The 27,825-nt window shown below is 32.8% G+C and overlaps 2 protein-coding genes across 2 annotated transcripts; one reads left to right on the plus strand and one right to left on the minus strand.

Annotated features, from left to right (window-relative positions):
* The first annotated feature begins 1,021 nt into the window (after positions 1 to 1,021).
* Positions 1,022 to 27,785, plus strand: LOC134693865 (uncharacterized). The gene is made up of 8 exons (XM_063554803.1): positions 1,022 to 1,082; positions 14,241 to 15,766; positions 16,598 to 16,714; positions 17,258 to 19,584; positions 20,747 to 20,974; positions 23,159 to 23,355; positions 25,346 to 25,567; positions 26,751 to 27,785. Exons 2-8 carry the CDS (start codon positions 14,278 to 14,280, stop codon positions 27,535 to 27,537), a joined length of 5,367 nt encoding a protein of 1,788 aa, XP_063410873.1. The 5' UTR covers positions 1,022 to 1,082; positions 14,241 to 14,277; the 3' UTR covers positions 27,538 to 27,785.
* LOC134692386 (uncharacterized) lies at positions 6,691 to 10,690 on the minus strand. The gene is made up of 9 exons (XM_063552835.1): positions 10,417 to 10,690; positions 9,662 to 9,855; positions 9,186 to 9,350; positions 8,898 to 8,987; positions 8,495 to 8,638; positions 8,253 to 8,315; positions 7,969 to 8,097; positions 7,270 to 7,386; positions 6,691 to 6,984 (listed from the first exon to the last, which is right to left on the minus strand). The coding sequence occupies exons 1-9, from the start codon at positions 10,688 to 10,690 to the stop codon at positions 6,691 to 6,693; spliced, it is 1,470 nt and encodes a 489-aa protein (XP_063408905.1).
* Positions 27,786 to 27,825: the final 40 nt, after the last annotated feature.

Raw genomic sequence — 27,825 nt, forward strand, 5'->3', positions numbered from 1 at the left:
CACAAGAATATTCTAGGTTTTCAAACTATTATAGTAGAATAGATATATAATATTCCATACACTTCGTCACAGTGTAGCATAGGCGGATCCAGGGTCAGCGCCCCACTTTCTTGAGGAAAATTTATTTGGTTATATAGGAGAAACAGTGAAGCATGACTAGAGCATCCCCCTTTAAGGTCAGTCAGTGGCCCCCTTATACAAGTTCTGGGTCAACCACTGTACAGTAGGCTAAATATACAATTAATTTTGTATATCAAGTTGCCTTTGTTTGTATGGTGTTATGTAGTCTGAGCTACTGAGGGTACTGAGATATTATTTCAAATATCGTTCGAGGCCTCGGCAAAGCCGTGGTCTAAGTAGTTACCAGGGGCGGATACAGTCATTTAAAAAAGGGGGGTCCTAACCCAAGACAAAGGGGAAAAGGGGGGGGGGGTCAATCACATGTTCCAATTCAAGGCATTGATCGTCCAAAAAAAGGGAGGTTCCAACCCCCGGTACCCCCCTCTGGATCCTCGCCTGGTTACTACTGTAATCACTATAGGCCAGTCAACACTGAGTTTGTGAGGTTCAAACCCCACTCGTGCGGGTGTACTCGACTACAATTTTAATTGACTAAGAGTGTCAATTTTCCTACACGGAAGGTCGGAGGTTTTCTCGACCAATACAAATTTGCCGCCCCCAGCCAAAAGAAGCGGTGCTTTAAAGTGCCGTCAGAGGCCAAAAAAGGTAATTAAAAATAAAATCTCAAATATTTCACGTTACCATACACTACACTGATTACACTGCAAGCTGCTGCTCCATCATTCAAACCAGAATATGCATGCCCGGCGTTGCTTGATTCATCTGGTTTTTAGATTTATCTCCTTAAACTAAGAAATCTATTAAAAAAGGGACCCAACTGCAGAAAATTTTCATTCCTTCTTACTCATACGTGTTCCATTTTAAACACAGCACTAATCAAGATATACTGACATAGACGTAAAGAGCACCGGATCAGCGTTCAACTTTACGCAAAATCAAACACGGCCTCAGTTTCGGAGATTGTAAAATCTGTTGACAGTGCTGTACAAAAAGTCATGTTGGTAAGTTCTAGACCTCCAATGTATCGATTTCATTGCTTACATGAAACATTTGAATATGTCTACTATTTTTTTCTAACTTTTGTGTCTTTTTATAATGCTGTAAAACTTGACCCCATTCACTGACAGTGCACAAGCTACAGCGCAATAACTGAAAGAAGTACGGAAAGTAATAAGCATTTAGTTTATTCCTAATGGCAAGCATATGAAAAAGTAACCTGCATACACAGACAATCATACATCACATGCAAGCAAACATTTATTATTGTACTGATTGTCAAATGGTAGAAAACAAACAGCAGGAAAGGGGGGATTGATTCCAGAAAGTCAATGCAAAGAGGGATAACTCTATTTAAAAAAAAAATAATATTAGTCTGGGACGGTCCTACTAAAATGCGACCGGGTGAAGAAAAAGCGCCTGGGGTAAAGAAAAAACGCCTGGAGAAGAAAATATAGTGCCCTGGGAACAGAAAAAGCGCCCGGGAGAAGAAAATAATAATATTTCATAACAATATTTGTTTTCCTTAAAAAATATCTAATCATTGCTTGTTTTGTCCTTGATAAAAATGGGGATTTGCACGATGCTACATCTAAACTTTAGTAAAGTGTTGTTGCACTTTTACATTTAATGATTTTAGATTTCAAAATTGTATATAAGTAAGTAAATAAATATAAATAAGAGTATATAGAAGAATCATGAAAGACATTGTTCTCGATCAAAATGTATATTTTGCCGGTTACTAAAAATAATCGGTGCCTGAGACCTGTCTATTATTTTTGAAACTGCATGGTGAAATATGTCTTTTGATGTCTTACATGTTATAAATCTTCCGCATAAACCATTAATATTATTATATATCTTTCGATATAGTATTCATATATTATTGTTATAATTGAAATATTCATACTTGTTTTTGTGCTTTATTACAAATGTCTATTATCTGAATTTGCAAATAACTTGTCTACAGTATAATAGAAAGAAAATCAATGGTCATAACTTAACAAAGTTGTCTCATGCCAATGAAATATCTAAATATTTTCCCTGGGCGCTTTTTCTGTTCCCCGGGCACTATATTTTCTTCTCTGGGCACTTTTTATTTTCCCCAGGCTCTTTTTCTTCAACCGGGCGCATTTTAGTAGGACCCGTCTGGGAAAGGCAAATAAGCAATTTTTCCCTATCTTTTGCAAAAAATTAATATATGACTACATACAAATGACATAGTGATTTTTTTTTAATTTCCTAGATTGCTGTAAAAGCAATTAGAATTCCTTAGTATATATTGTCAAGGCCTGCTCCAAATCTTGGTCCTTTTGCCTAAAATAACATTTAAGCTCCCATTCTTTTTCGCCCCCTCCCATCTTGCACCACACATGTTTGAATTTCTATTAAATTAATGTTAATTACTGTTGTGGAAACCATGGAAGTGCAAAATTGGTATACAGTAGTATACTTAATGACTTACATATCATGACTTCATATCTCTGGAACCGTTAACATGTTTAAGCATGTTAAGATGAATAGATTTTGATACTTTATATAATAGTATCCAAGTTGAATTAAAAAGGAAATTTATTAAGATATACATATATATATGACATAAAAGATGACCGGAAGCCTTGTTTACTGTGAATCGACTGGAAAACCATTGTTATAACCACTGCAAAAATATATTTTGGTCGCATATTGCTATCACCGTGATCACATCTTCATCAGCAACAACATTAGAACACACATGGTATCCAAACAAAAACTATAGTTTGAGTGTATGGAACTCTTTAAGTTCAAAAGGTACAGTACCACCAAAGGAATGTTGGAATTTTTTTTGCAGTTGATCATGATGTCAGATCTCAACTGTTTTGGAAATTGGGGCTAAAGGCCTAAAACAATATTTTTTTCTAGTTTCAGGACAATAACTTGTTTTGAAGTATTTTGATTGCTCTAAAACTACATTACAAGGTTCAATACCACAAGCATGACAAGTGGGGGTGGGGCAGTCGCACAACAGCATGAAATCTTCAACTTAATATTATATAAATTCAAATCTTATAATGAAATAAATTATTTCAAGTTCTTTGACTACATTTATTCCGTGTCAGGAACCTATAATATGTTGAGTATTTTGTCACATTATTATATAAAAAATGCAAATATTGTCAAATACAATCAGATTATGTCTTCAAAAAACAAATCAGAATTGATAAAACTATGTAAATTCATAAAGATTATTAACACAGGTGTATGTGCTCCTGGCTAAAATGGACTTCACATATTGTATTAGCAACTGTTTTGTTTGTTCGGTCTTCTTGTAAATATTGTACATAATTCATTTGTCTTCTCTATACTTATGTTATATGGTTTATTGAGAATAAGAATACATAGTATTAAAGGACAATCCTAATTCAGTCCTTATAAGCTTGGATATTGTGTCCATTTTAGCCCTTACTGTTCAGGGTCGGACCTCTGCGGTCATATCCAGCTGTGCTCAGTGAAGCAGTTTATTAAATCAGAAAACTTGCAAGTGAATAATTGGAACTCATTAAATTCCTATTCACATGAACTTCAATATAACCCCTTAGCTAGAGATGGATAATGCATAATTGATTCGTGTTTTAAAAGAAAAAAATGTGAACATTGAAAGTTAAAACAAAGGTAAATCCTTTGGTTAACTGATTCAATCCATTAAAAATCATTCTTGTACATGTTGTACAGGTAAAATAAAAAATTAAGTAATTTTTTTTAACCTTTAAATTGAAATCAAACAAACATGCATGACATCATGGACATAGGAAAATCCATATGCATGAGGATCATATATCTATTTATACATGTATATATATGTTTATGTTTATATCATGTAACATGACTGTGGGTTGTTTTCTGGGTCATCGCCGATAGTTAATAAGATGGCATCTAGACTAAAATGCACACAAAAAGAAACTTCATATTTAAGCCCATGCCCTGTGAATTATTTATCAATCACCATTCAACATGTTTAATAGTTTAAATTTATGGAGATTAGATGAAATTTTGATTAATGCTTGGTTTAACACTATGGTCTATCATGATGAAGGTTATTTGGAGAGAACCAATGTCAGTCAGGGGTACTACTTGTACAAGTGTATTTTATTTACTTGAAGAAGTAAAAAAAAATATACACGTATAAGTAAATTTGTAGGATACTTATACAAGTGAATTTTATTTACTTGTGTAGGTAAAAAAAAAAAAGGCTAAATTATGTCCCTTTGGCATTCAGATTTTTTTACTTGTATAAGTAAAAAAATCAGCCTTTCTTCTTTTCTTGATATCAGAAGATTTCTTTGCACTAATAGAATTTTAAATTGTGTACCCTTTGCAGATGTCTTTGATAATCATTCAAGTGTAATTTCATGGATAATGAAACTCCCATTTGTCTGTTATCTTCTTAACACTGCTTATTTACAAGCCCCAAAGGAGCAATTTTTGAATGCCTTGCACAAATATACAAGATCTTTGCTCAATTAGTTTCTTTGATGAATTAATGAGATGAAACATTGAACTTTAATGAAAAAATTTGAGCAAACCTGGGAAAATCATTAAAGGCATGATTTTACATCTCAAAACTTGAGGATTTTTGTGGGATTGTAAGAAAAATTTACTTATACAAGTAAATTTTTCAGAAAATTAAGGGGAGATTATTCAAACATTATTTATTTACTTATATGCGTATATTTTTTTTCACTTCTTCAAGTAAATAAAATACACTTGTACAAGTAGTACCCCTGACTGAATGTAAGAAAAAGAGAAAAACACATACAGGACAAAGAAATTATACCCAGGGTACATGTATAAAGTTTAAAAAAAATAAAAAAAATTTACAACCATCATGACCATGGGAGTTAACTCTATACATTTTGTACCTCAAAATTAATCATGATAATGTAACCGGTTACAATAACTAAAAAATAATTTGAAAAACATTAAAGAATTTTGGCCTGTAGAAAAAGTGAATATCTAAAATTATCAACACTAACATGACTAAAAGGTTATTTCACTGAGGGTGTAAGGTTGACAATTTCTGACATTCTCCTTTTCTACGGACTACAATTGTTTAATCAAAATAACGAACTAACAGTGGAACAGGGTTTTGAACCATTAAACAATATATGTTAAAACTATTTAATTTAAAATTGTGTCTGAATTTCTCATGTACATTGTACATTGTACATTGGTCAACAAAGGTCAAAACTTTTTGTAAAATATTGATGAACCTAAAAGACCGGTTATAAAATATCATCGGCACTACATGTATGTCCAAAGTCTTGTTATCTCGTCACTCCATGTGATTCCTATACAATGTGAATGTTGTTATTATGTTTTCATACGTCTGAGACATTATTTTAATGGGAGATAACTTGTGTACAAATCACAAATTAATAGGGTTATTATTGCTGGTATAAATGTTCAGGATTATAATTCCTCCTTCCTTGCATTTAAATGAAAATTAAGTGAATTATTTCATGTCACATGCTAGTGTTAAACCCAATAGAATTCAGATTTTTATAATATATACAGATATATATATGTAAGACTCTAAAGTGCGATGGTACTCTAAAGTGCGATGGTCACGCTAAAGTGCGATGGTCTACGCTAAAGTGCGATGGTGTAAATCGCTAAAGTGCGATTGTTGTTTGTTTTAAGTGTAAAAAGATGACACGCTAAAGTGCGATGGTATGACACGCTAAAGTGCGATGGTCTATGACAAGCTAAAGTGCAATTGTGTATGACACGCAAAAGTGCGATGGCATGATACGCTAAAGTGCGATGGTGTTTGTCACGCTAAAGTACGATGGTATAACACGCTAAAGTGCGATGGTATGAAATGATAAAGTTTTATGGTAGCACATTTGCACCGCTTACAATCAAGTATGTAATGGAAATTGGGTTAATGCAATGGTTATTTTAAGTGTTTTTGAAAGTCATTTTTTTGTTGTTGTATTATTTGTAAATAATGCCGTTGGTTTTCTCTTTCAAACTGTTCATTGTGGTTCTAAATAGCCTGGTTCAATGTGCTCCATGTTGAAGGTTATAAAAAAAATATTTGCATACACCAAAAATATTTGGTCTTTGGTGAATAGTTGTTTCGTTTACAAGTTTTTGTTATGTATTTAATTCAATTATTTTCCGCTGGTTGTTGATAACTCTCGGTTGTATAAGATTACTTTTTGCAGGGTTATTTATACGGTAACCTATAGTTAATAAAAACATATTTTATTTTGTAAAGAGCCATATTGTCTCATTGGCATTCATTTTATAATACAACACCTGTAGGTTTTTTGTTACTGGTTGAATGTCGAGTATTTATTTATTTCCCGTAATTGTCTCATTGTCAATCAAAATATGATGTTACAAGTTGTGTTGATAAGTTACTGTCTTGTTGGCGAAAATCAATATATTAAACAAATGTACTTTTACATTTAAAACCTGTGACTTTGATGTAAAGTTATCTCATTGGCACTCATATCAATCTTTTTTTAACTCTATTTAATAAAATATAATTAATTAATTTCAAAGTGAAAAGTAGACTTTATTTGGCACAACTTTTAAAAGTCATGGAATTCATAAAAAAAATATCTAAATCAAATTCGGACGAATAAAATATTTTGAAACTTGGTGAATTTTGCCATTTTCAAGCTCCTTTATGGTATACACCTTCCCTTTACTGTCATCATTTTCAATATTCATAACAAGTCCTTTCTTCCAATACCCGGACAGAAAAACGTTTGTACCCGCGGACAAAGCTGAATTTGGTTTAAAGTCTATAACTGCATTAACTGCGGGATGAAAAGTTTGCATTTCTGTAAGTTTGGATACTTTTTTAGGAAACAACTCCTCCGGATACAAGCTACTGTCCCATTCTTCACGATTCTAAAAAGCGTAAACATAAAGTTACAATAAAATCAAACCAAGTAATGAAAGTAACAAATGTAACTTAAAAGAGTTCAAGACGTGATTATGAATTAAGCAAAGTCCTTAATAAACATGATAAAAGCACATTATTTTTTTTATTTTTTTAGTTTGAAAATTTTAAATAACTTTACTATAACATTTAAAAGTACGTTCACAAATGTGCGTAACAAACAAATACTAGATTACAAATTGTTTAATCACCTTTAATTCTATATTTTGTTACACGGTAGTTAAGATGCTTACCTGAGACATATAAATTTCTGTTTCCAAATGACGGCGTTTCAGGCCTGCTATACCAGAATCAGTACGTTGTATAAATTTTCTTGCATACAAGTCTTTATAATATGGGCTAACTTCTGACTGAAAGCAAATAAGAAAAGGTTTAAACAAAAATTAATATTAACTTAAAAGTGTTGATAATATGATAATATTCAAATTTGTACACACAATAGGCCGTTGGTGTTTTCGTTTTTGTTTACATAAATTTGTTATTTAAAGACATTCAGTTATACATAGCTAATCAATATGTATAAGTTTTGCTTTTTTTCAACGGCCGTAGAGTGACAAATATTTGTAAACTTCTTTGATCAGTTAGTCTCTGTTAGATATTTGTCATACCATGATGAATATTAAACTACATCTTCTTATTTTTATATTTTCACTTTTTAAAACAAAAATATAATAGTTCAGTAATGTTAGTGCATTTTCAGATACATGAACATGTATATGATGATAAACAAAATAACAGAGATGACATCTGTGTAACGTTTAGTACGCAGAAATAACTACGGATTTACATTTGTTTAAAGAGTTTTACTCATAAAGCTGCAACTATTACCATGCAATAAAATAAAAGTACAGTATGTTTAAAAATACCATTGAAGTTGATAGTGTTAAGGCAATATTTTTATAAACTACTTTTTAGTGATAAAATTTACGTACTTGATGTAAACTTGTATTGCGCATCATTTGAGAATTTGTGATATCTTGCAGTGGTTGAGACATTTGGAGTTGCTGTTGTGATGGTATCATTTCGTTCAATCTATCGTAAGTCTGTACAGTATTATTGACCTACAATAACAAAAATATTTTAATATTAAAATTGGGTATTCAATTTAAAAGTATAATGATATTTGCAAAATGTTTTGGACAATTGAACCTTTTTTTTAAATAAAAACTTAAAATGTTATCAAAATACTAAATGTAAACATATTAGTAGTACTAACCTCAACATTTTCTACGCCATTTACGGACTCATTACTAGTTATAGTTGCATTTGCAGATATTGCCTAAAATGTAAAAAAAAACAACACACTTATAATTATTGACAAAGATGTATATTGTAATCAAATTATTAGTACTTTATCCTTCATTACGTGACACTTTTTCACCTTATCAAAATTAAATTATAGTTATATGAACAGATTTTTATTTAAAAACAATTAGAATAAACAGTTCTGTATCTTACTAATTCACTTTCTTTGATCCTGTTGGTAATTTTTGTGTGCCACATCGCTTCAACAAATTCCTGGTAATCATTTTCTGCATCCATTCTGGCAATTTCTCCAGCTTTATTCTCTGAGGCTTTATTAACCACATCTTTACTGTTAATCTATAAGTATGCAATAAAAATGTTTTATAAATTACGTTTAATAACAAGACAGGATTTTAACCCTTGGGTCTAAAATTAAATGAACGAAAATTAAATTTGACATATAACCTTTAATAAGCCATTTTTTCCTAAAACTCAATTTAAAAAAAGAAAGAGTGTAAAGGGAAAGATATTTAACCTTCTATTACATGGAAAAACACCAAGAATTCTGAATATTTAACACTTATACTAAAACAAAGATTAAGGTTTTCGCACTCACCTCAAAATTTGTATTTGATGCACCAATTGTTGCAGAGTCCGTAGTTATGGTATGATGTAGAATCTCAGACTGCTGAACTTCATTATCTTTCTACAAAGGCATTACACATGTAAAATATTTTTAAATGCACAGGTACATTAGAGTAAGCAATCAAATAATGTATAGATTTAAAAAATAATCATCACTTTTTTTTTAATTACAACTTGTGTGCAGATAATAACCCATATTAATTTATTTTACCAGTTTCGTTATTTTTTATTTAAAATATTGTTACAGCTATTTTTATACCTGATTAATATGACTCTCTTCTGGATCTGTAATTTCATTAATTTTCACTGATTTTAAGTTTTCATTTAAGGCCAAGTTATTGTTGTCGTCATCATTTTCTTCAACATCCAAGTGAGCCATTTCTAGAAATTCTTTTTCCTCTTTAGTCAAATTACACTTTGCAACCTAAACATAAACAGTACAATAGATTCATTAAAATTAGTATGAATAAACAAATGGTTGCCAGTAATTGTCAAGTAAATGCATGTAATATTTGTCACTGTACGTTTAACAAGTACAGTGTCAACATAAAGATATTACACAAATTAATAAAACTAATTACTTTTGTCTTGATAATAAAACATGAACTTAAACCTTGGTGATGCGTTTTATACTTAGACAAAATCGTTGTTTATAACTTAATTTTTAAATAACTGTTTAAAGAGGGGCTCTATAATTGCAATAATTATGCGTGAAATAAAAAAAAAAGTTAGTACCTGTTCTTCTAATGCCATTGAAAAATTTGGCCTCTTAAAAAATCTTTGGTGGGGTGTCATGGGTCTAGTGGATTTGTTGACTCTGTTGTTGTATTTATAATAAAATTCTCCTAGTAAACTTGGCCAATCTCTAGTATCAACAAATTGGGCTCTAAAGTATGCGACTACAGTCCTGTTAAATCTTTCTACACGTCCTGAAATTATTGTGTAAAAATGTGTTATAATAGTTTGCAGATTACATATATTTGTTAATATAAAATTTTAAAGATAATAAAGCTTTAAAACAAAACAAAACATGAGGCTCGCCAAGCTATTCTCCTGTTTTGCAGCGACTCCACATGAATGTTATATTTTCCAACAATGTACATAATTTTTTTTTTATCCAGCAATTAGCTGACTATTGTACAAATAAAGGGTATACATATATTTTTTTGCTTTATTTGTGCTTGTTCAAATGTCGATTTCTTTGAAACATTAGAGGCAATAATTTAGATTAAAATGATTTAAGATTATATAATTTAGTAATTATATATTTAGAGCTAATGATTTCGTAAATTAGTAATTTTTCACTTGTTGTTTGTTTACGTTAAAGGTATTAAAATTGTGTTAAGAACGGCCTGTTTAAGAAGTACACCAGTCCTGTAAATGAAACGTAAAGGCAAAATATAATTGTATTTGTATTTATTTTTTAAATACATAAGTGAAACTAAATTATCATTTATTAATGCAGTACAATAAAGTTTTTTATGACTAACCTTGTGATTGTGGATGGTACGGACGACCATTAATTTTTCTTGTCTTAAACTCATCAATTACTGCACAAAGATCAGCATTATTAAATTCTTTGCCGTTATCAGTCTGGAGAATCCGAGGTGGGCCAAATATGTAGGTGAATTTCAAAAGCAATTCCGACACTTCTTTTGCCGTCTTCTGTTTAAGATGTCCACCAAAGGCAAAGCGGCTGTAACAGTCAACTATGTTGCATATATAATTGTAACCTTTGCATGGGGGCATTTTCTTCAGATCCATTTGCCACCTACTATTTGAATAGGTAGCCGGTATAGGTCTTCTGGTTATTTGTGTTTTTGGTAGATCTACAGCTGCTAGGCATTGGGAACATTTTATATGTTGCTTGAACAGTAATCTTGTATTTTCCCGAACTACGGGAAAATAGGTCTTTCTAAGTCAAATGTAAGTGTTTCATATACCGCGTCACTTTTACGGTGATCAATTTTATGGTTGGCATTAATTTCAGCTATCATTTGTTCTTTTGATAAAACTCTTCTGTGATTGTCTCCAATCTTAGTACTTCTGTGGTACAATGCACAGGTATCATCATCATAAAGAAAGTTGGCCAAATATTTTCTTACACTTGTCTCACTCATTTGTAAACTTAGTTGCTCTTTTATTTTTTTAGCACCCCAGCTGTTTTCATCAAATTTCTTTTTACAAATTAAATTTACCTCTTCTAAAACCGACCAAAAGTGTTCCGGATTCGGATCATTTGTTTCTCTTTTCTTTCTTTTTTTGTCAAGAATAAATCCTTCATTTGGACACATATTTAAGTTTAACGGCAGCGGCACTTCCATTTTTGTTTGTTTGTATAAACGGCTTATAACGTCATAATAATAGTTAACGTTCCGAACGTAAATACTTTCGCGAACAAATGCACTTTCGCGGAAAAACGCACTTTAGCGTATTGAGGCATCGGACTTTAGCGTGTTCTACTTTATATGACATACCATCGTACTTTAGCGTATCTTACCATCGCACTTTAGCGTAGACCATCGCACTTTAACGTGACCATCGCACTTTAGCGTCCCCATCGCACTTTAGAGTCCTACATATATATAAGGTAAATTAATCATAAATATTTATTTTGTAAACAATTACATGTGTGGACAATTATGGATTTTGTCTGAAATATAAATAAGATGTGGTATGAGCATGAAAGAGACTTCTCCCTATCAAAGTCACCTTATTACAATATATATAAAAAAAAGTAAACAAATAAAATGGTCAATTAAAAACAAAGATAAAATTAAAGTCATATGAAACAAGTGACTGGTTAAAAATAAGGTTTATCTAATTTTTGAACCAATGCATGTATATATATCATAAGCTTAGTCTTCTGACCATTTTATCATTTTTTATGCAAAAAAAAATCGTATAATAGTCCTTTTTTAGCTCACCTGGCCCGAAGGGCCAAGTGAGCTTTTCTCATCACTTGGCGTCCGTCGTCTGTCGTCGTCCGTCTCCGTCGTCGTCGTCCTGCGTCCAGCGTTAACTTTTACAAAAATCTTCTCCTCTGAAACAACTGGGCCAAATTTAACCAAACTTGGCCACAATCATCATTGAGGTATCTAGTTTGAAAATTGTGTCCGGTGACCTTGCCAACCAACCAAGATGGCCGCCATGGCTAAAAATAGAACATAGGGGTAAAATGCAGTTTTTGGCTTATAACTAAAAAACCAAAGCATTTAGAGCAATTATCTGACATGGGGTTAAATTGTTTATCAGGTTAAGATCTATCTGCCTTGAAATTTTCAGATGAATCTGACATTCCGTTGTTAGGTTGCTGCCCCTGAATCAGTAATTTTAAGGAAATTTTGCTGTTTTTGGTTATTATCTTGAATATTATTATAGATAGAGAAAAACTGTAAACAGCAATAATGTTCAGCAAAGTAAGATCTACAAATAAGTCCAAAAAAAATCTTCTCCTCTGAAACTACTGAGCCAAATTAATTGAAACTTGGCCACAATCATCTTTGGGGTATCTAGTATAAAAATTGTGTCTGGTAACTTGGCTAACCAACCAAGATGGCGGCCATGGCTAAAAATAGAACATGGGAGTAAAATGCAGTTTTTGGCTTATAACCCAAAAAAACAAAGCATTAAGAGCAAATCTGACAGAGTTGAAATTGTTGATCAGGTCAAGATCTATCTGCCCAGGAATTTTCAGATGAATTGGATCATCGGTTGTTAGGTTGCTGCCCCTAAATTGGTAATTTTGAGGAAATTTTGCTGTTTTTTTGTTATTATCTTGAATATTATTATAGATAGAGATAAACTGTTAACAGCAATAATGTACAGTAAAGTAAGAACTAAAAATGAGTCAACATGACCAAAATAGTCAATTGACCCCCTGAGGAGTTATTGCCCTTCATAGTAATTTTTTAACAATTTTCACAAAATTTGTAGATTTTCACTAACATTTTCCACAGAAACTACTGTTATAGATAGAGATAATTGTAAGCAGCAAAAATGTTTAGTAAAGTAAGATCTTCAAACACATCACTATCACCAAAACACAACTTTGTCATGAATTCATTTGTGTACAATGTTTAATATTAACATAGACCAAGGTGAGCGACACAGGCTCTTTAGAGCCTCTAGTTTCTCTCTGTCTGTTATTAAGAGAAAATATTGCTGCTCATTTATTGTTGTGTTTTGAAGCCCTAGTTTACCATGTTTACCGATTGTCACCTTATAGTAAACAGTCAACAAAAATCATGGATATTAAGCACATGTATAACATGTACAATCATATTATAGTTTAATTTAGTGATATATATCCATGCGTATTACGATCACCAGATTTTTACTAGAAGGGTCAAGCTAAGGTCACTTTGAATACTGAAAATATGTCGGCAAATTGCTTCCTGCATGTCCTGTAAGCCAGTGATATTGTAAGCTTTTTACAAAAACTACCTCTACCCCTTTTTATTGGGAAAATATGAATCATTTTTTTCAAATTGGGAAATTTAGAATAAACCTTGAATTTGACTGAAACTTCAATTTGCAGACCCCCTTTCAAGAGTCAAACACTGCTTTAAAATAAGATCCCATTTTGTCAGTGATAATACATAAATAGACCCTCAAATCTGTACATATAGTCATTTTAGGCATGAAAAATGTATAAATAGTCTTTTTCAGTTTGTATGCATGCGCAATTACTACTGAGTCTTACACCATGTACACTGTTTGGGAAAAAAGTTGTCTTTTTGGGAATAATTTTAAGCCATTTTTTTTTCAAATTGGGATTCTTCTCCAGCATGTCCAGGGGAAAAAGCCTTTATTCTCCAGTAATTTAAGGCAAACAATATCACTGTGTAAGCAAGCAAAAAAAAGAAAACTTTTTCTAAATATGGACAAATTAAAGAATTTTCTTTAAAATAAAAAGTATACGTACATATTAAGTTTGATAATGAAAACTATCCATTTTGCTATAAAAAAACATAACATGCATTAATTGCACCCTTTTTTTTAATTTGAGGTTTTATAAGGCTTTACTTTCTAAAAATTGAATGTGCCTTGTCATCATGGTCATGTTTTGTCTGAAATATAAATAAGATGTGGTACACATGTACATTTATAAGTACATTTGTACAACATGTACAAAAGAGATATCTCTCCATCCTTGTCACAATTACAATGTAAAAAAAGTAAACAAATAAATAGGTCAGCTGGAAATGGCTGGGAAAAAAATATAATATGATGATAGTTTTTTCAAAATACTTTCTTTCTTTGTATGCATTTTGAATTACAATTTTAAACAGCTTTTTCATTGTTTTTATAGGGTTTTTCCACATGACAGTTAAAGGAGTGAAATAACAATGAGTCAGTCAGGAGGTAAAAGAGGAGGAGGTGCCAAAGGAAATAATGGAAAGCAACCCAATTTACAAGGAGGTGCAAAAGGACCCAAAATGAATCAAGGTCCAGGAAAACCTCAGGGAAAGCAAGCAAAAAAGCAAGGAGTCCCAAGAGGACCAAATACAAATCAGCAACCCGGAGGTCCAAGAGGTCCTAACCCAAACCAGTTTCTAGAACAGAGTTGTGGAACCCAACAAACTTTTCAAAAAGGACCACAACCAAATTGCTTTCAAGGACAACCTAGGGGAAAACAAGGGGGTCAACGAGGACCAAATCCAAACCAGTTTCCTGGACATCCTCAAGAAAACCAACAAGGAGGTCCACGTAGACCAAATCCAAACCAGTTGCCTGGACAACCTCAAGGAAACCAACAAGGAGGTCCAAGAAGACCAAATCCAAACCAGTTTCCTGGACAACTTCAAGGAAACCAGCAAGGAGGTCCACGTAGGCCAAATCCTAACCAGTTGCCTGGACAACCTCGAGGAAACCAGCAAGGAGGTCCAAGAAGACCAAATCCAAACCTGTTTCCTGGACAACCTCAAGGAAACCAACAAGGAGGTCCAAGAAGACCAAATCCAAACCAGTTTCCTGGACAACCTCAAGGAAACCAACAAGGAGGTCCAAGAAGACCAAATCCAAACCAGTTTCCTGGACAACCTCAAGGAAACCAACAAGGAGGTCCAAGAAGACCAAATTCAAATCAGTTTCCTGGACAACCTCAAGGAAACCAACAAGGAGGTCCAAGAAGACCAAATCCAAACCAGTTTCCTGGACAAACTCAAGGAAACCAACAAGGAGGTCCAAGAAGACCAAATCCAAACCAGTTTCCTGGACAACCTCAAGGAAACCAGCAAGGAGGTCCAAGAAGACCAAATCCAAACCAGTTTCCTAGACAACCTCAAGGAAACCAACAAGGAGGTCCACGTAGGCCAAATCCTAATCAATTTCCTGGACAAACTCAAGGAAACCAGCAAGGAGGTCCATGTAGACCAAATCCTAATCAATTTCCTGGACAACCTCATGGAAACCAACAAGGAGGTCCACAAAGACCAAATCCAAACCAGTTGCCTGGACAACCTGAAGGAAAAAAACAAGGAGGCAAAAAAAGACCAATTCCAAACCTGAGTACTGGGATACCTCAAGGAAACCAACAAGGTGATGCACAAAGATTGATTCCAAACCAGTTTCTACAAAAACTTCAGGGAAACCAATCAGAAGGTCCTATTGGAAAGAGACGTCCAAGAACATCTGATAGAAAGAACCCCAATATGCAAAGGAGTATAAATGAACTTACTCAAAAACTGATTAGAGGGCAGTTTCAAGGAAATCAGTCTAATTTGAATCAGTTTCCTGGTTTTATGCAGCAACCATGCAACTTAACAACACAGCAAACTCTACCAAAGTGCCATATTCAACAGTCAAAAAAAGTACAGCCACAAGTTCAAGTAAAATGTAAGCTATATTTAGTTTGGGGCATATATGGTCTTATGGTCTAACTAACACCTTTGATGGTCTTTAATCTGTTGATCTCTTTATAATGGGTTAATTTAGTGTTATCACTACGAGGGTCAATGTTTACTTAGCAATTTCCTTCAATCAAGACTATTTGTAACCTTCGTTCTTGAAGGCTTTCATTTTTCAATTATTTTTTCTTATTGGAAAACTAAAATCCTTGTATTTAAAAACCCAAGAACATGTTAATATTTCTCAAACCACCAAAATTGATACCCATGAATTAAAGTACTTTCACAGTATGTTGAAATCACGCAATTTTTACCAACATTACAAAACAAACAGCAGTAAATATGATAAATTTGAAAGTATCTGACCCTGAAAGGTGTTATTACAGACCTTGTTTATTGGTACATAAGGGATATGTACATGTATACGTGTGTTATTCCAACACAATTCATGATAGGGGAGATAACTCTGTCAGTAAGTGGAAATTCTGACAGAGTTATCTCCTATCATGAATTGCGTTGGAATAACATATGTATTTTAAATTTATTATTTCATGGCTACAGGCCTTTGAAAGCTTGTTGTGGGGTATAGGTTTTTGTTCATTGTTGTAAGCTGTACAGTACACTTCATATGTTAGTTGCCTACTTCTACATGTTCTATGTTATTTGAAGATGGCAAATGCTAGCAATTTCATTCAATTTCAGAGTCAAATCATGACAATATGCATGATACAATGTAGATACTTTTGGTATTTTATATGTACTATTAGAACTGAAATGAATATCTATAAATACATGAACAAGTATGTTTTGTTTACTACAGATGTGTATGTGCCAGTTCCTGTTACTCAGTTGACTCAGACTCCACCTCCTCAAGAGTCACAGCCTCAAGTTTTGTTGCCTGGCTCTGTATCACAGACAGGAATCAATATACAAAAAGGTAAACAAAAAATTATGTAATGGAAAACAAAGGATAAGGATATCCATGACTCAAAATCAATAAAAACATGCAAAACATAAAGGAACAGCGCTTTTATTGCTATTCTTCATCTCAAAGTCACAGTGAGGCCTTCAACATGGAGAAAAACTCTCTCACCTCACTGCGAGTGTATCAAAGACAGCTCCTAACCATTGCTAACACAGACTTCATTAAAGATGTGTCTTTTTTTCATGAGCGCTTATTTTTGTGAATTCTTTATTTCATATTTAACCCTTTGTTTCTAGTCCACCTTGAGGCGATTTGACTTTGTGATTTTCAAATTCACTAAATGATGTAAGATTAGGAACCGTCCAAGTTTATTACATTTTTGCAACTATTTATATAATGGGGTTATTTTTTTTGTAACTTGTGAAAGCCACAAAAATAATTGCTGGCACAAATTAGTAGTACCCATTATATATATGTACAGTATATACCTTTCAGCCTATAAATATATATAGTCCTGGGAATTATTTTCTAAGTGTAATAATTGCATTTTCACAGGTGAAGGTCAGCAAGATAGTGAAAATAAAAGATCTCAAGATAGACTAAGAAGGCGACTCAGAAAAGATCGTAGACGTGGTGAATGCAAAGATAAAGTTGGTCAACAGATACATCAACATGATGATGAGGACCAAAATGGAAAAATACCTGACGTGGATGAAAATGAAGTATTTAAATTCATGATCAAAACTTTTGGTGGAGGCTGTAGTTTTGAACACTTTTTACAACAGTGTGACCTTTTTCCTTCAAACTCCAATATTGTGCTGTGGTTCAGAAAACACAAAAGAAGATTTCATATTTTCTGGGATAAAAAAGATATTGTTTATCTTCAACCATTTTATAGAGATGCTAAAATTTGCGCCCAGTGGAATAGCAAGAAAAATCCCGGAGAATGTCAAAATGCTCATTGGGATTTTTTCCACATCTGTCGTCGCTTCATTAGAGGCAATTGTAAAGATAAAGATTGTCCACTGTCTCATAGTTTTAGAGGTCCTCACAATTATCGTTTGAAAAATAAACTTGGAATTGTCAATTTTAGCGATGATGAAATGAAAATTGTTCTCAATTGCAATTCACCATCAGTTTGTGCAGATTATATTTACAACAATGGTTGTAAGGTCGACAACCCAGAGAGAAGATGTCCTCATTTACACTTATGTCGGCAGAAAATATTCGGAAAATGTCCAGATCCTTGCAAATTTAATAGAACCCACACTTTTAATCAGTTCCACAATAAATGGGTTCTTACATCTTGTCATATGAAAGGATGGCCTCCTGCTAAAGTCCTCAAGGCTATATATGTACCTCCTAGAGAAAAGAAAGAGAATGATAGTTATTCAGATGATTCTGACCTCAGTCATGATGAAGACGACCTTCATGACCTTGAAGAGTCTAGCGTTTTCGATTATGACAGTGACGTCTATGTCAGCAATGAAAGTCTTTCTAGTTCTGCATCAGGTCCTGCAAAAAATAAAATGGTACATTCAGTTGAAAACCTTAGTATTGAAGATACAAGGTCAAAGCATGGTCGTAAAGAAAGGTTTAGATCACTGGAAAATATCACTTGTGGAATTGTGGGTAAAGATGATCAAGATTTAACAGAAATGGTTGAATCAGACAGTAGTTTTGATTATGATGAAAAAGATGATTATGGTGATGGTAAAGTTGATGATGAATATGGTGATAATAAAGTTGATACAAATGATTTTTGTGATGGTAATGTTAATGATGATGATTATCATGATTATGGTGATGGTAATAATGATTATTATGGTGAGGATTATGATGATAATGGTGATGGTAATGATGAGGATGGTTATGGTGATGGTAATGGTAATGATGAAAATGATTATGGTGATGGTAATGTTGAGGATGATTATGGTGATAAGAATGTTGAAAATGACCCTGGAGAGAAAGAGGTGATTCTGACAGAAGACCAGACCCAGGTTCATCAAGGAAATGGTGATGGTAATGAGTTAGATGATGGTGATGATTATGATGATTATCAAGATAACTATGATGGCAATGATTATGGTGATAATGATTATAATTATGATGTCAATGAGGGTGGAGATTATGATCATGAGTATGGTGATTATGATTATGAAAATGATGCTGAGGATAATGATAATGAATTTGGTGAAGATAATGACCCTAATTATGAGAATGGTGATGGAGATGATAAAAAATTATCTGAGGAAGAAAAGTTAACTATAGAAAACAGCGAGCAAGATCAGCCAGACTGGGATGAGGACAATATCAAAAACAATCAACAGCAAAGTAATGAAGATGTTGATAACATCAGAGAAGAAGAAGAAGAAATCCTGGAAAACTGGAAAGGGGAGAAACAGGGAATTGACAAAAACTCAAAAGATATGCATCAAAATTTATTTGATGATGACGACATTAAGGAGAAAGAGAGAATTCAGATGGAAAATTGGAAAAAAGAACAGCAACAAAAGCATGATGATGACAATATTATTGAAAGAGAGAGATTACTAATGGAACAGTGGAATCAGCAACAGGGAAGAAATTATATACCACAACAGGTAGATGTGAAAATAGATCCAGCACCATCCCCATCTGATCCAGATTATCAGGAAACTGATTCTTCTTTATTGAAAGATGAAACAGAAAATACCAAAATCTGTGTATTTGTGTCAAAAGCTAAATGTACACTTTCATCCTGTAAAAGACATCACCTGCAATGTGGCTTGCCATTCTTGTGGCAGATTAAGATATCTGAGAAATGGTTTTCTTTTTCATTGGTGGAAAATGAAAAAATAGAAAAATCTTTCTGTGATCTGCAAGATGTTGCACCAACAGAAGTAAGTTTATATAGTTTGAATTTTAAGTGTATAATTGTTTTAAGCCTACATTTGTATATATGTGTTAGGCAAATTATATAGGCAAATTATACTATACATTTAAGGCAGATTACACTAAACATGCATATATAAATCTTTATATGCTATATATAGCATATACAGATTTAATTTCAAAATATATATTGTTAGTGCTATAAAATGTTTCAATGACATAAATGTTTCATTGTTTAGCAGGATCTCTTGCATTAATTGAATATGATTCATAAACTTGAGTATAAAGACTTGCATATCATATTATGTTGGGATTCAACTTGGTACAATAGTTCAGAAAGTGAAAATAATTAATTGAAGGTTGCTTTATGTTCAGTGGCAAATATTTGATGCATGTACAGGAATATAAGGTTATGGTATTTGAAATGAAAATGTTAATATATAATTAGTAAATGTATGTTTGCATTTCGCTATTTTATGCCCTACCTTAGTGCAGGGGCTTTATGTTTTACCCTTGTCCATCTAGTACATCAATACATCCTGAAATTGGTTTCATTTATTTAACTTGTGCTTGCCTCGTCCAAATGCTATGAAACTTATACACAATGCTTATTACCACAAAACACTTACACCCTTATAGAGTTAAGCCCCTTTACAAACAGAAAACTTGCTAAATTTGTATTTACATTCTATTGTGTGTCTTTCTTCAGTTTGCCTGAACCAAATATTACAAATGTTTAATATACACAATGGTCTTACAACAAAACACAGATCTGACAAGTTTGAATTTTGGTGGCATCACATTTAATGTACTAGAGTAATGTTCCTCTACAAATTGAATAATTGCTGAAATTTTGGTTTCCCTTCATTAATTTAAGTTTTCTTCAACCAAACGTTCTGGAGCTTATACACTATGATTATAACCACAAAAACTCAAATAAAGTACACCTTTTGGTAGCATCATTAATAGTCTTGAGTTATGTCCCTTTATATGGTTATATGCAAGCAGTGGCATCATACATGTCATATGTGTCCTATGGACACATTCCCAAAATTAATTTACATGTAAATGGGTAACCACTCAAATAAATTGCAAACTGAAAGCTAGGGTTTTTTTCCCTAGAGGATCTTATATTCAAATGGACAACTTTTTAACCTGCTATTTTTTCAGATGAAATATGAAGACAACATATACAACTGTCATATTTGGTTCCAAAAGATGCATGCAGTCATTTTAGATGTTAATGGTCATCCACCAGCTGATGATGACCAGTGGTCAACCGTCAGACGTCTTAGTACTCCATCCTTCGCTGAGAAGAAAACAACTGTCAACAGCTATCTAACACAATGGAGATGGTATTGGAAAGATGATGGTGAAAAATGGATTATGTTCAATAAGGTGAGACACTGGACATTATCTCATTAATTGATCGTTGTTGTTAAGGTGGTACCCAACACTTTCACTAAAATTAATTTGGCTCGTTTAATTTTCGTAAAATTTTGACTAAGTATTTACTTTGACCCTTTTACAAAAATATAAAAAAATAAAAAAATTTGAAACGCGTTTTGTTAGAAAAATTAGACTGGTTATATAGCAGTTTGACAAACACTTATTTTGATCATTGAGAAGCTTTATATTGCCTTCACAACGCAACGTAATTAAAACGTTAAGCTGATATTACAGAGTTATCTCCCTGTAGTGTTAGGTACCACCTTAAACTCCAATTTCTGCACTCTTAGATATATCATGGTGGCCAGAATTTAGCAGTGGAGGAAGCTGATGTGTCAAGACAGAACCACCATTTTTACCTCCTTTGAAAACTTTCAATTCCAGTTGAATACATTTTTGAGCCATACTCACCTGCCATGTGTGGTGTCGAAATTCAAATTTTAGTTGATAGTGATAGCTGTTACCACTTAGAATCACTTAGATCTCTTGGCAAAATGGGCAACTTGCATTTTTGAAATTATAATGATCAGTCCAAATACATGTAAGGTATATGAATATTTTTTTGTGAACTGTGACCTCGCACATTATGATATAACCTGACCTTGCATATGAATAAAAGGAGATTTTGGATATGTTTTTTTAATGCGACAAAAAAACAGTTAGATTTAAGTTATTGCATACCTGTCAACCTCTGAAAATGAAAAGTCAGGTCATGACCTGCATTGAGAAAAAAAATCTCAGGTCATAACGCGTACGACATTTTGCGGGCTCAATTGAAGAACAAAAATATGTTTACATATAATTTATATAGTCAATATGTATATGAAACAGTTAGAACATGTATACAAGTTTATTTCAGACTATTGTTATATTCCATAGGCATAGTAGCAGACTTGGCATTCTTTAAAAGAACTGCACTTGGTTTCAGTTCATAGCAATGCAAATGTGTATTCATTTTACAAGAAAGAAGAGCACACAGTGTATCCTTATTAAGATCAGCCCTAAACTTTGTAGCTATTTTCTTTACTAAAGAAAATGCCCTCTCACTGTCTGCATTGCTGTTTGGCAAAACCAGTAATGTTTTAGCAATTTTTGCCAAAACAAAAAATCTTGGCTTGTTAAGAAAAATGTCATGCAACTTGGACATTTCTCCCCAAAATGTACCAATGTCAGTTTCAGGGGAAGTGCAAAGTGGAAGTTCATCTAATGGGGTCAACTGATAGTCACTGAACTCATCTTGTAGCTTGTTGAAAATATCGTTACGTAGCTCAGGTAAACAGTCCTACATTTTGACTTTTGGTTACATTGAAAAAGACCGATAAAACCGAAGGTCGTATTACTGTTCTGTTCTGTACAGGTATTCACCTCCGTTTAATCGGAGCACTCCACTTATCGGATGAGCAATTTAATTTACACACCGAGATTGCGGATATCTTTATATTTACATTAAAATATGTACGACTAAAAGAAATATTTTAAAAGTCTTAAAATATTACGACGATAATAAGTTAAAAATATTATGTACACATCACAATTGCGGTAATACTTCTAAATACCGGAAACAATTCCGGTCAGAAATCCGGGTGAAACGAGTAATGTTAGAAATTCCCGGGACCCGCCGGGTAAAGAAAAACTCCCGGGTGAGAGGTGAAAATAACGGGTGTCACCCGCAAAAAACGGGTGAGTTGACAGGTATGTTATTGTTTTTACAATTTCATAGTTTATGATATTTAATCAAATTTAATCATTAGAAAATATCAGTCGGAGAGAATATTACATTTCACGAGCTGTAAGGCAATAATACGCAAATACCCCTCAATAACATGATATATCTGTTTAATTACACAGAATGTTAATGTACTAAAACGCATTGATGATCGTGACGTTACAAGTGTCCAGTGGGATAGAGTATTTTTGGCAAATACCAAGGCAGTGGGGGTAAAAAAGGCATATCCTTTTAGCAAATACCCGGGCAGCGTTAAAAATGAACGATATTCATTTGATAACAGTAAATTTGTGAAAAATACACTTGATATCAACCAATCAAAACCCTGGATTCTTACATGAGGTGTTATTATATATTAAACATCATAATAACACACTCATAAAACATTGCTATGTATTTCTTTGTAGGATATATTCTTGTTCACACTTGAGAGGAAATATCAAACAAAGCAGAAGAGCTATTTGTTTTCCAAGGAGAATAATTTCTTGATGTACAAAATAGACTTTATAAAAATGGTACAGATTAATCTTGAAACAGATAAAGTTAGAGAAATTATCAGACGTCCTTTGTTTGTTTCCAAAGATGATGTATTGCAAGAAAAATTGTAAGTTATAAAAAATATTTTTAGTCTGTTTGAATACAATATTTCATAAGAATGTGTTGATACTCTGGAGGCATATGGGGTTTACAGAATAGAGAATATCATGAATATTGGGCTAAAGTGGAAAATAATGATGTGAAGGACAACTACAATTGTCACTCTTTCTGTTAAAAAAATGAGGCTATTAAAGGGTTAATTCAATAAATAGATATACATTTTTCAGGATCACCATTTGGGGAAGAGCTTTCAGTATAAAACTGAAGTAATGTGCTCCACTGATTGGTAGAAAATGATTGTAACACATGCATAATTATATAGACATATTTTTTATAGATAAATTACGTTTATAAAAAATCAAAAAAGAATGTGACCATGTACTTAATTTTTTCACTGCAGGATTGAAAAGTAATAGAGTCCTTGTATACAGGAATGTGTTTTAAACAGGAACATGCATGTGAATTAATGGCCTAAAAAATTACTCTTGACTCTTTTTTGTTGCAAAAGATGGGGCTACATTGATTTTTTCATTTTTCATAAATGATATGTTCAAATGTTTCTGATTTCTCAAGGTAAACCCGGCATAACTTTAATTAAATGATATGTTTTACTATTTACATTGAGGTGTATGAGAGATTTGTTTTAAAAATGTACTGTATATGAAATAAATGACATTAAAGACAACACCCATCAATTACCGCATGGTGATTAATTTATTGTGGTCGACATGTTTCGCCATCAAGCGTGGCGTCTTCAGGAAAATATTATACATGAAATCAAACAGTGAAGTACAAATTTTGCGGTTGTGTGGTTTGCCGAACAATAGAGGTTGTTATGACGACATTATAGATATAGATAGAAAGTGAAAGTGAAAGTAAAATAAGAATCTAGTATAGTTAAAAGAGAAAGTTAGTCAATAAAGTTATTAACGATGTGGTTACATGTATCTGCTATTCTTGCACGTCTGTGTTAAGTGGTCCTCATAGAAGTTTCTAGTGGTAATATTGTAGAAATGATGGAAGTAGTTCATAAAATGTCAGTTCATTTCCAAATTGGACAACACCCTAATTTGGCCATCCCGTACCAATTCAACTGGCTTCGCTCTGAAGGAGGTACTGCTTCCATTGAGTTAGTAAAAGGTGAAGTGTATGATCGCTGCAATTTTGGGAATTGTAAATCTTGGTAGATGTGTTCATAAAAATTAACTTTGCTAATAAAATGTCCGTGGATGAAACTTTTCTTTATAAATATGGTTTGTGGTTTATGTGGTTCATCTTGGTTCTGGTTCCTTCCTTTTTTCTCTAAGTAAAATGCCTGGTATTTCAAATTACTTTGACTTTGTGTACTTATGTATTGTATGTAAATCTTCAGTGTTGGACTGCTTCTTCTTTGTATGTTTCTGTGGTTGCTTCTGTTTCCAAATCTCTCCTTATTTTTTCTCATATCTGGTAATTTTCGGGAAGGGATCGAGAACTTTTTAAATGGTCCGGTATTTCGTTCATGCTGTGTGGTTGTTAAGTACAACGCTAGTTTGGCAAAGGTGAATCCTCTCAGATGCAGGGGTTCACAGTAAAAAAGTAAACTTCAACTTGGAAAATGGTGAACCAACACCTGAAGTGGTTATAGTGCTGTTGGGTAATAGCGGGTGGATACCATGTGGTATTCACAGTTGTCTTTCACTATAAAAGCAAATAATTTTCCAAGTTGATGTATATGAAATAGTAAAATTGGAGTTATCTTCCTTTGTACCAAATTGAACTTATATAGCATAGTTTTTTGTTGTTGTTTTTTTCTTTTCACAAACACAAATAAGCAAGTTCTGTGTATATTAGTAAAACATTTACATTGCTATATTGTTGTATTAAAATTACAAAATCCACATTTACATAACTAACAATGTTACCATATTATGAATATATCTTTACACAATATTATATGTAACATGATATAACTTATTACTGACTGATAGTTTTCATTCCTGTATTTTCCATTTCAGTTTAGACAGTATACCGTTCCCATCTGCTATTAGTACACCAAAGCCAGCACATTTCTACAACTGGGACTGTTCCCATGACTTTGAACCAGTAGAGCTTGATAAGACAGGGAAGGAGTACAAAGATGTCTTCAAGTCATTACTAGATTCTATGGACCCTTCAAAATTTGATTTCAAATTTATTTATAGAATTCAGAACAGGAAAATTTGGAGTGAATATGACATGTGGGTATACTTTTTTTTATTTTAGTCATTTAATGTGCAAAAAAGTATTCACTGTTCAGTTTTTGTATTGTCATGTTATATTTCATACAGCCATTAACTTTATTTGATACTTTAAATTCAGAAATATTTTCATTGATTTATTGTTACGATTTTGAAAATGGGACAAACATGGGAGATACATAATTGGTTGATTTCAGTAGATGCTGCATATATACAAATAGTTTTATAAAATTAGAATAAAAGACTACATATCATTACTGACCCGTATCCAGAGGGTAATTTGTTAACACTTGAAAATTTCACTCTATACCTAAGAATTTTTTAATACACAACGGGTCGTTTCATAACCTGGGAATTGAGAAAATGACCATTTTTTTCCTGAATTATTGAGGCTTTAGACTGATTTCATAAGTGATTTTTCCTTAAATTGAAACACTGGTAAATTTGTATTTCTTTCTGGACAGAATGTTCAACTTGCTGTGTTATCTCTCACATTATGAGACCCATTGAGTGCATTGCTTTACTTGACAGCTTTGGTTTCAAGACACACGTTTCAGTTACATCAATTACCTTAGACTGGTGTAAATGTTTATCAATTATCTATTGGTATTTCCTCTATTTCAAAGAAGTTTGACAATAAATTTGAGTTACTTCACTTTTTTGTCATGTTCACAGTATACTCCAAAATGTTATGTTTTTATTCTGTAAAAATATTGAATCCAAAACATACTGTGTGCAAATACATAGATAATTAACCTAAATATATATTAAGCAACACAAATCCCATGAAAAAACTGTGCTCTGGAAGGGTAAGTATATGATAATTTAAGAATGGAAGAGAATAAAGGTGTACGTTATGAACTTTTCCTACATTATGCTCATTAGGTTTTTCTAAAAAGATTATACTGTATGTTGGTAAATTTAAGTGATTGTCTTATTTTTAATTTAACAGCCGCTAAAATTTCTCTGGTTATTTAAGTGCATTGAATAAGGTCATGTAATGCAAATCACGGCCGCAATGATTTAACTGACAAAAACTGAGAAGACAACCTGACACCAAATTAAATCGGACAGGATACAATATAAATAATCTAAATATTTAAAGTATGCATGAAAATAATTCTTGACAGTATAAATTATAACATAATAATATTCTAAATGCTTGGATTTTTTCGTTTTGCAGAAAGAAAAAGCTTATGTTAGCTGATGCTGAACAAGATGGTCAAGGTCAAAATATTGATGAGAGAGATTTATTCCATGGAACAGATTCGTTGGATACATGCCGTGGTATTTGTACCAATAATTTTGACTTTAGAACCAGTGGTCGCAATGCTACTGTTTATGGAGAAGGTTCCTACTTTGCTGTCCGTGCCAGATTAAGCCATAGTTATACAAAAGCAGATTCCACTACAGATATAAGATTTTTATTCAGAGCCAAAGTTTTAGTGGGAAAGTTCACACAGGGGAATCCATCTCTTCGTCGACCACCAGAAATTCCAGGACAGATTCATAAGCTGTATGATTCATGTGTGGATAAAGTTGAAGATCCACAAATATTTGTTGTATTTGATCGAAACCAGTGTTACCCAGAGTACATCATCATGTACACAGACAAGAAATCAGTCCAAGTGGAGAAACCCATGGAACCCGTCCAAGTTGAAAAACCAATGGATCAACCCTTAGTGTATCAACCCATAGTTCACCTATCAGTGGAAAAACCCATGGTTCAACAATCTATGAATCAACCCGTGGTTCAACCTTCAGTGAATCAACCATTAGTTTATCCAGGAAGTGCAGCCTCACTACCAATGCACATGGGAGGTCCATTAGTTTATCCTCATCCAGTGGAAAGTTCAACTACTCCCACAATGCAAAGTTCCATTGAGAAACCTGCTCCTAGTGCAGGAAATTCCTCAGCTCATCTGAATAAGCATTCTAAAAAAGAAAAGGATGAATGTGTTCTTCAGTAATTAACACAACAATGTTATATACATTTGTATGTCTTACTCATATTTATTTTTATTTACACTAAGTATTATAAATACAATGTATATATTTTGTGAAAGGAGTTTGAAAGAGTCATACCTGCCAACTTTTTAATTTCCCATTGAGGATTTTTCAAAACACAGAAGTACACAACACATCATTTAACATGTGATGTTATTGTGGAACAATCTAATAAACTATGGTTTTAGATGAGTTTCATCAATGCTAATGTGCCATTATAACCGTTTATTTTAATGAAATTATTGCGCAAT

The sequence above is a fragment of the Mytilus trossulus genome, chromosome 12 (assembly GCF_036588685.1).
Source record: "Mytilus trossulus isolate FHL-02 chromosome 12, PNRI_Mtr1.1.1.hap1, whole genome shotgun sequence".
NCBI classification, from domain to species: Eukaryota; Metazoa; Mollusca; class Bivalvia; order Mytilida; family Mytilidae; genus Mytilus; species Mytilus trossulus.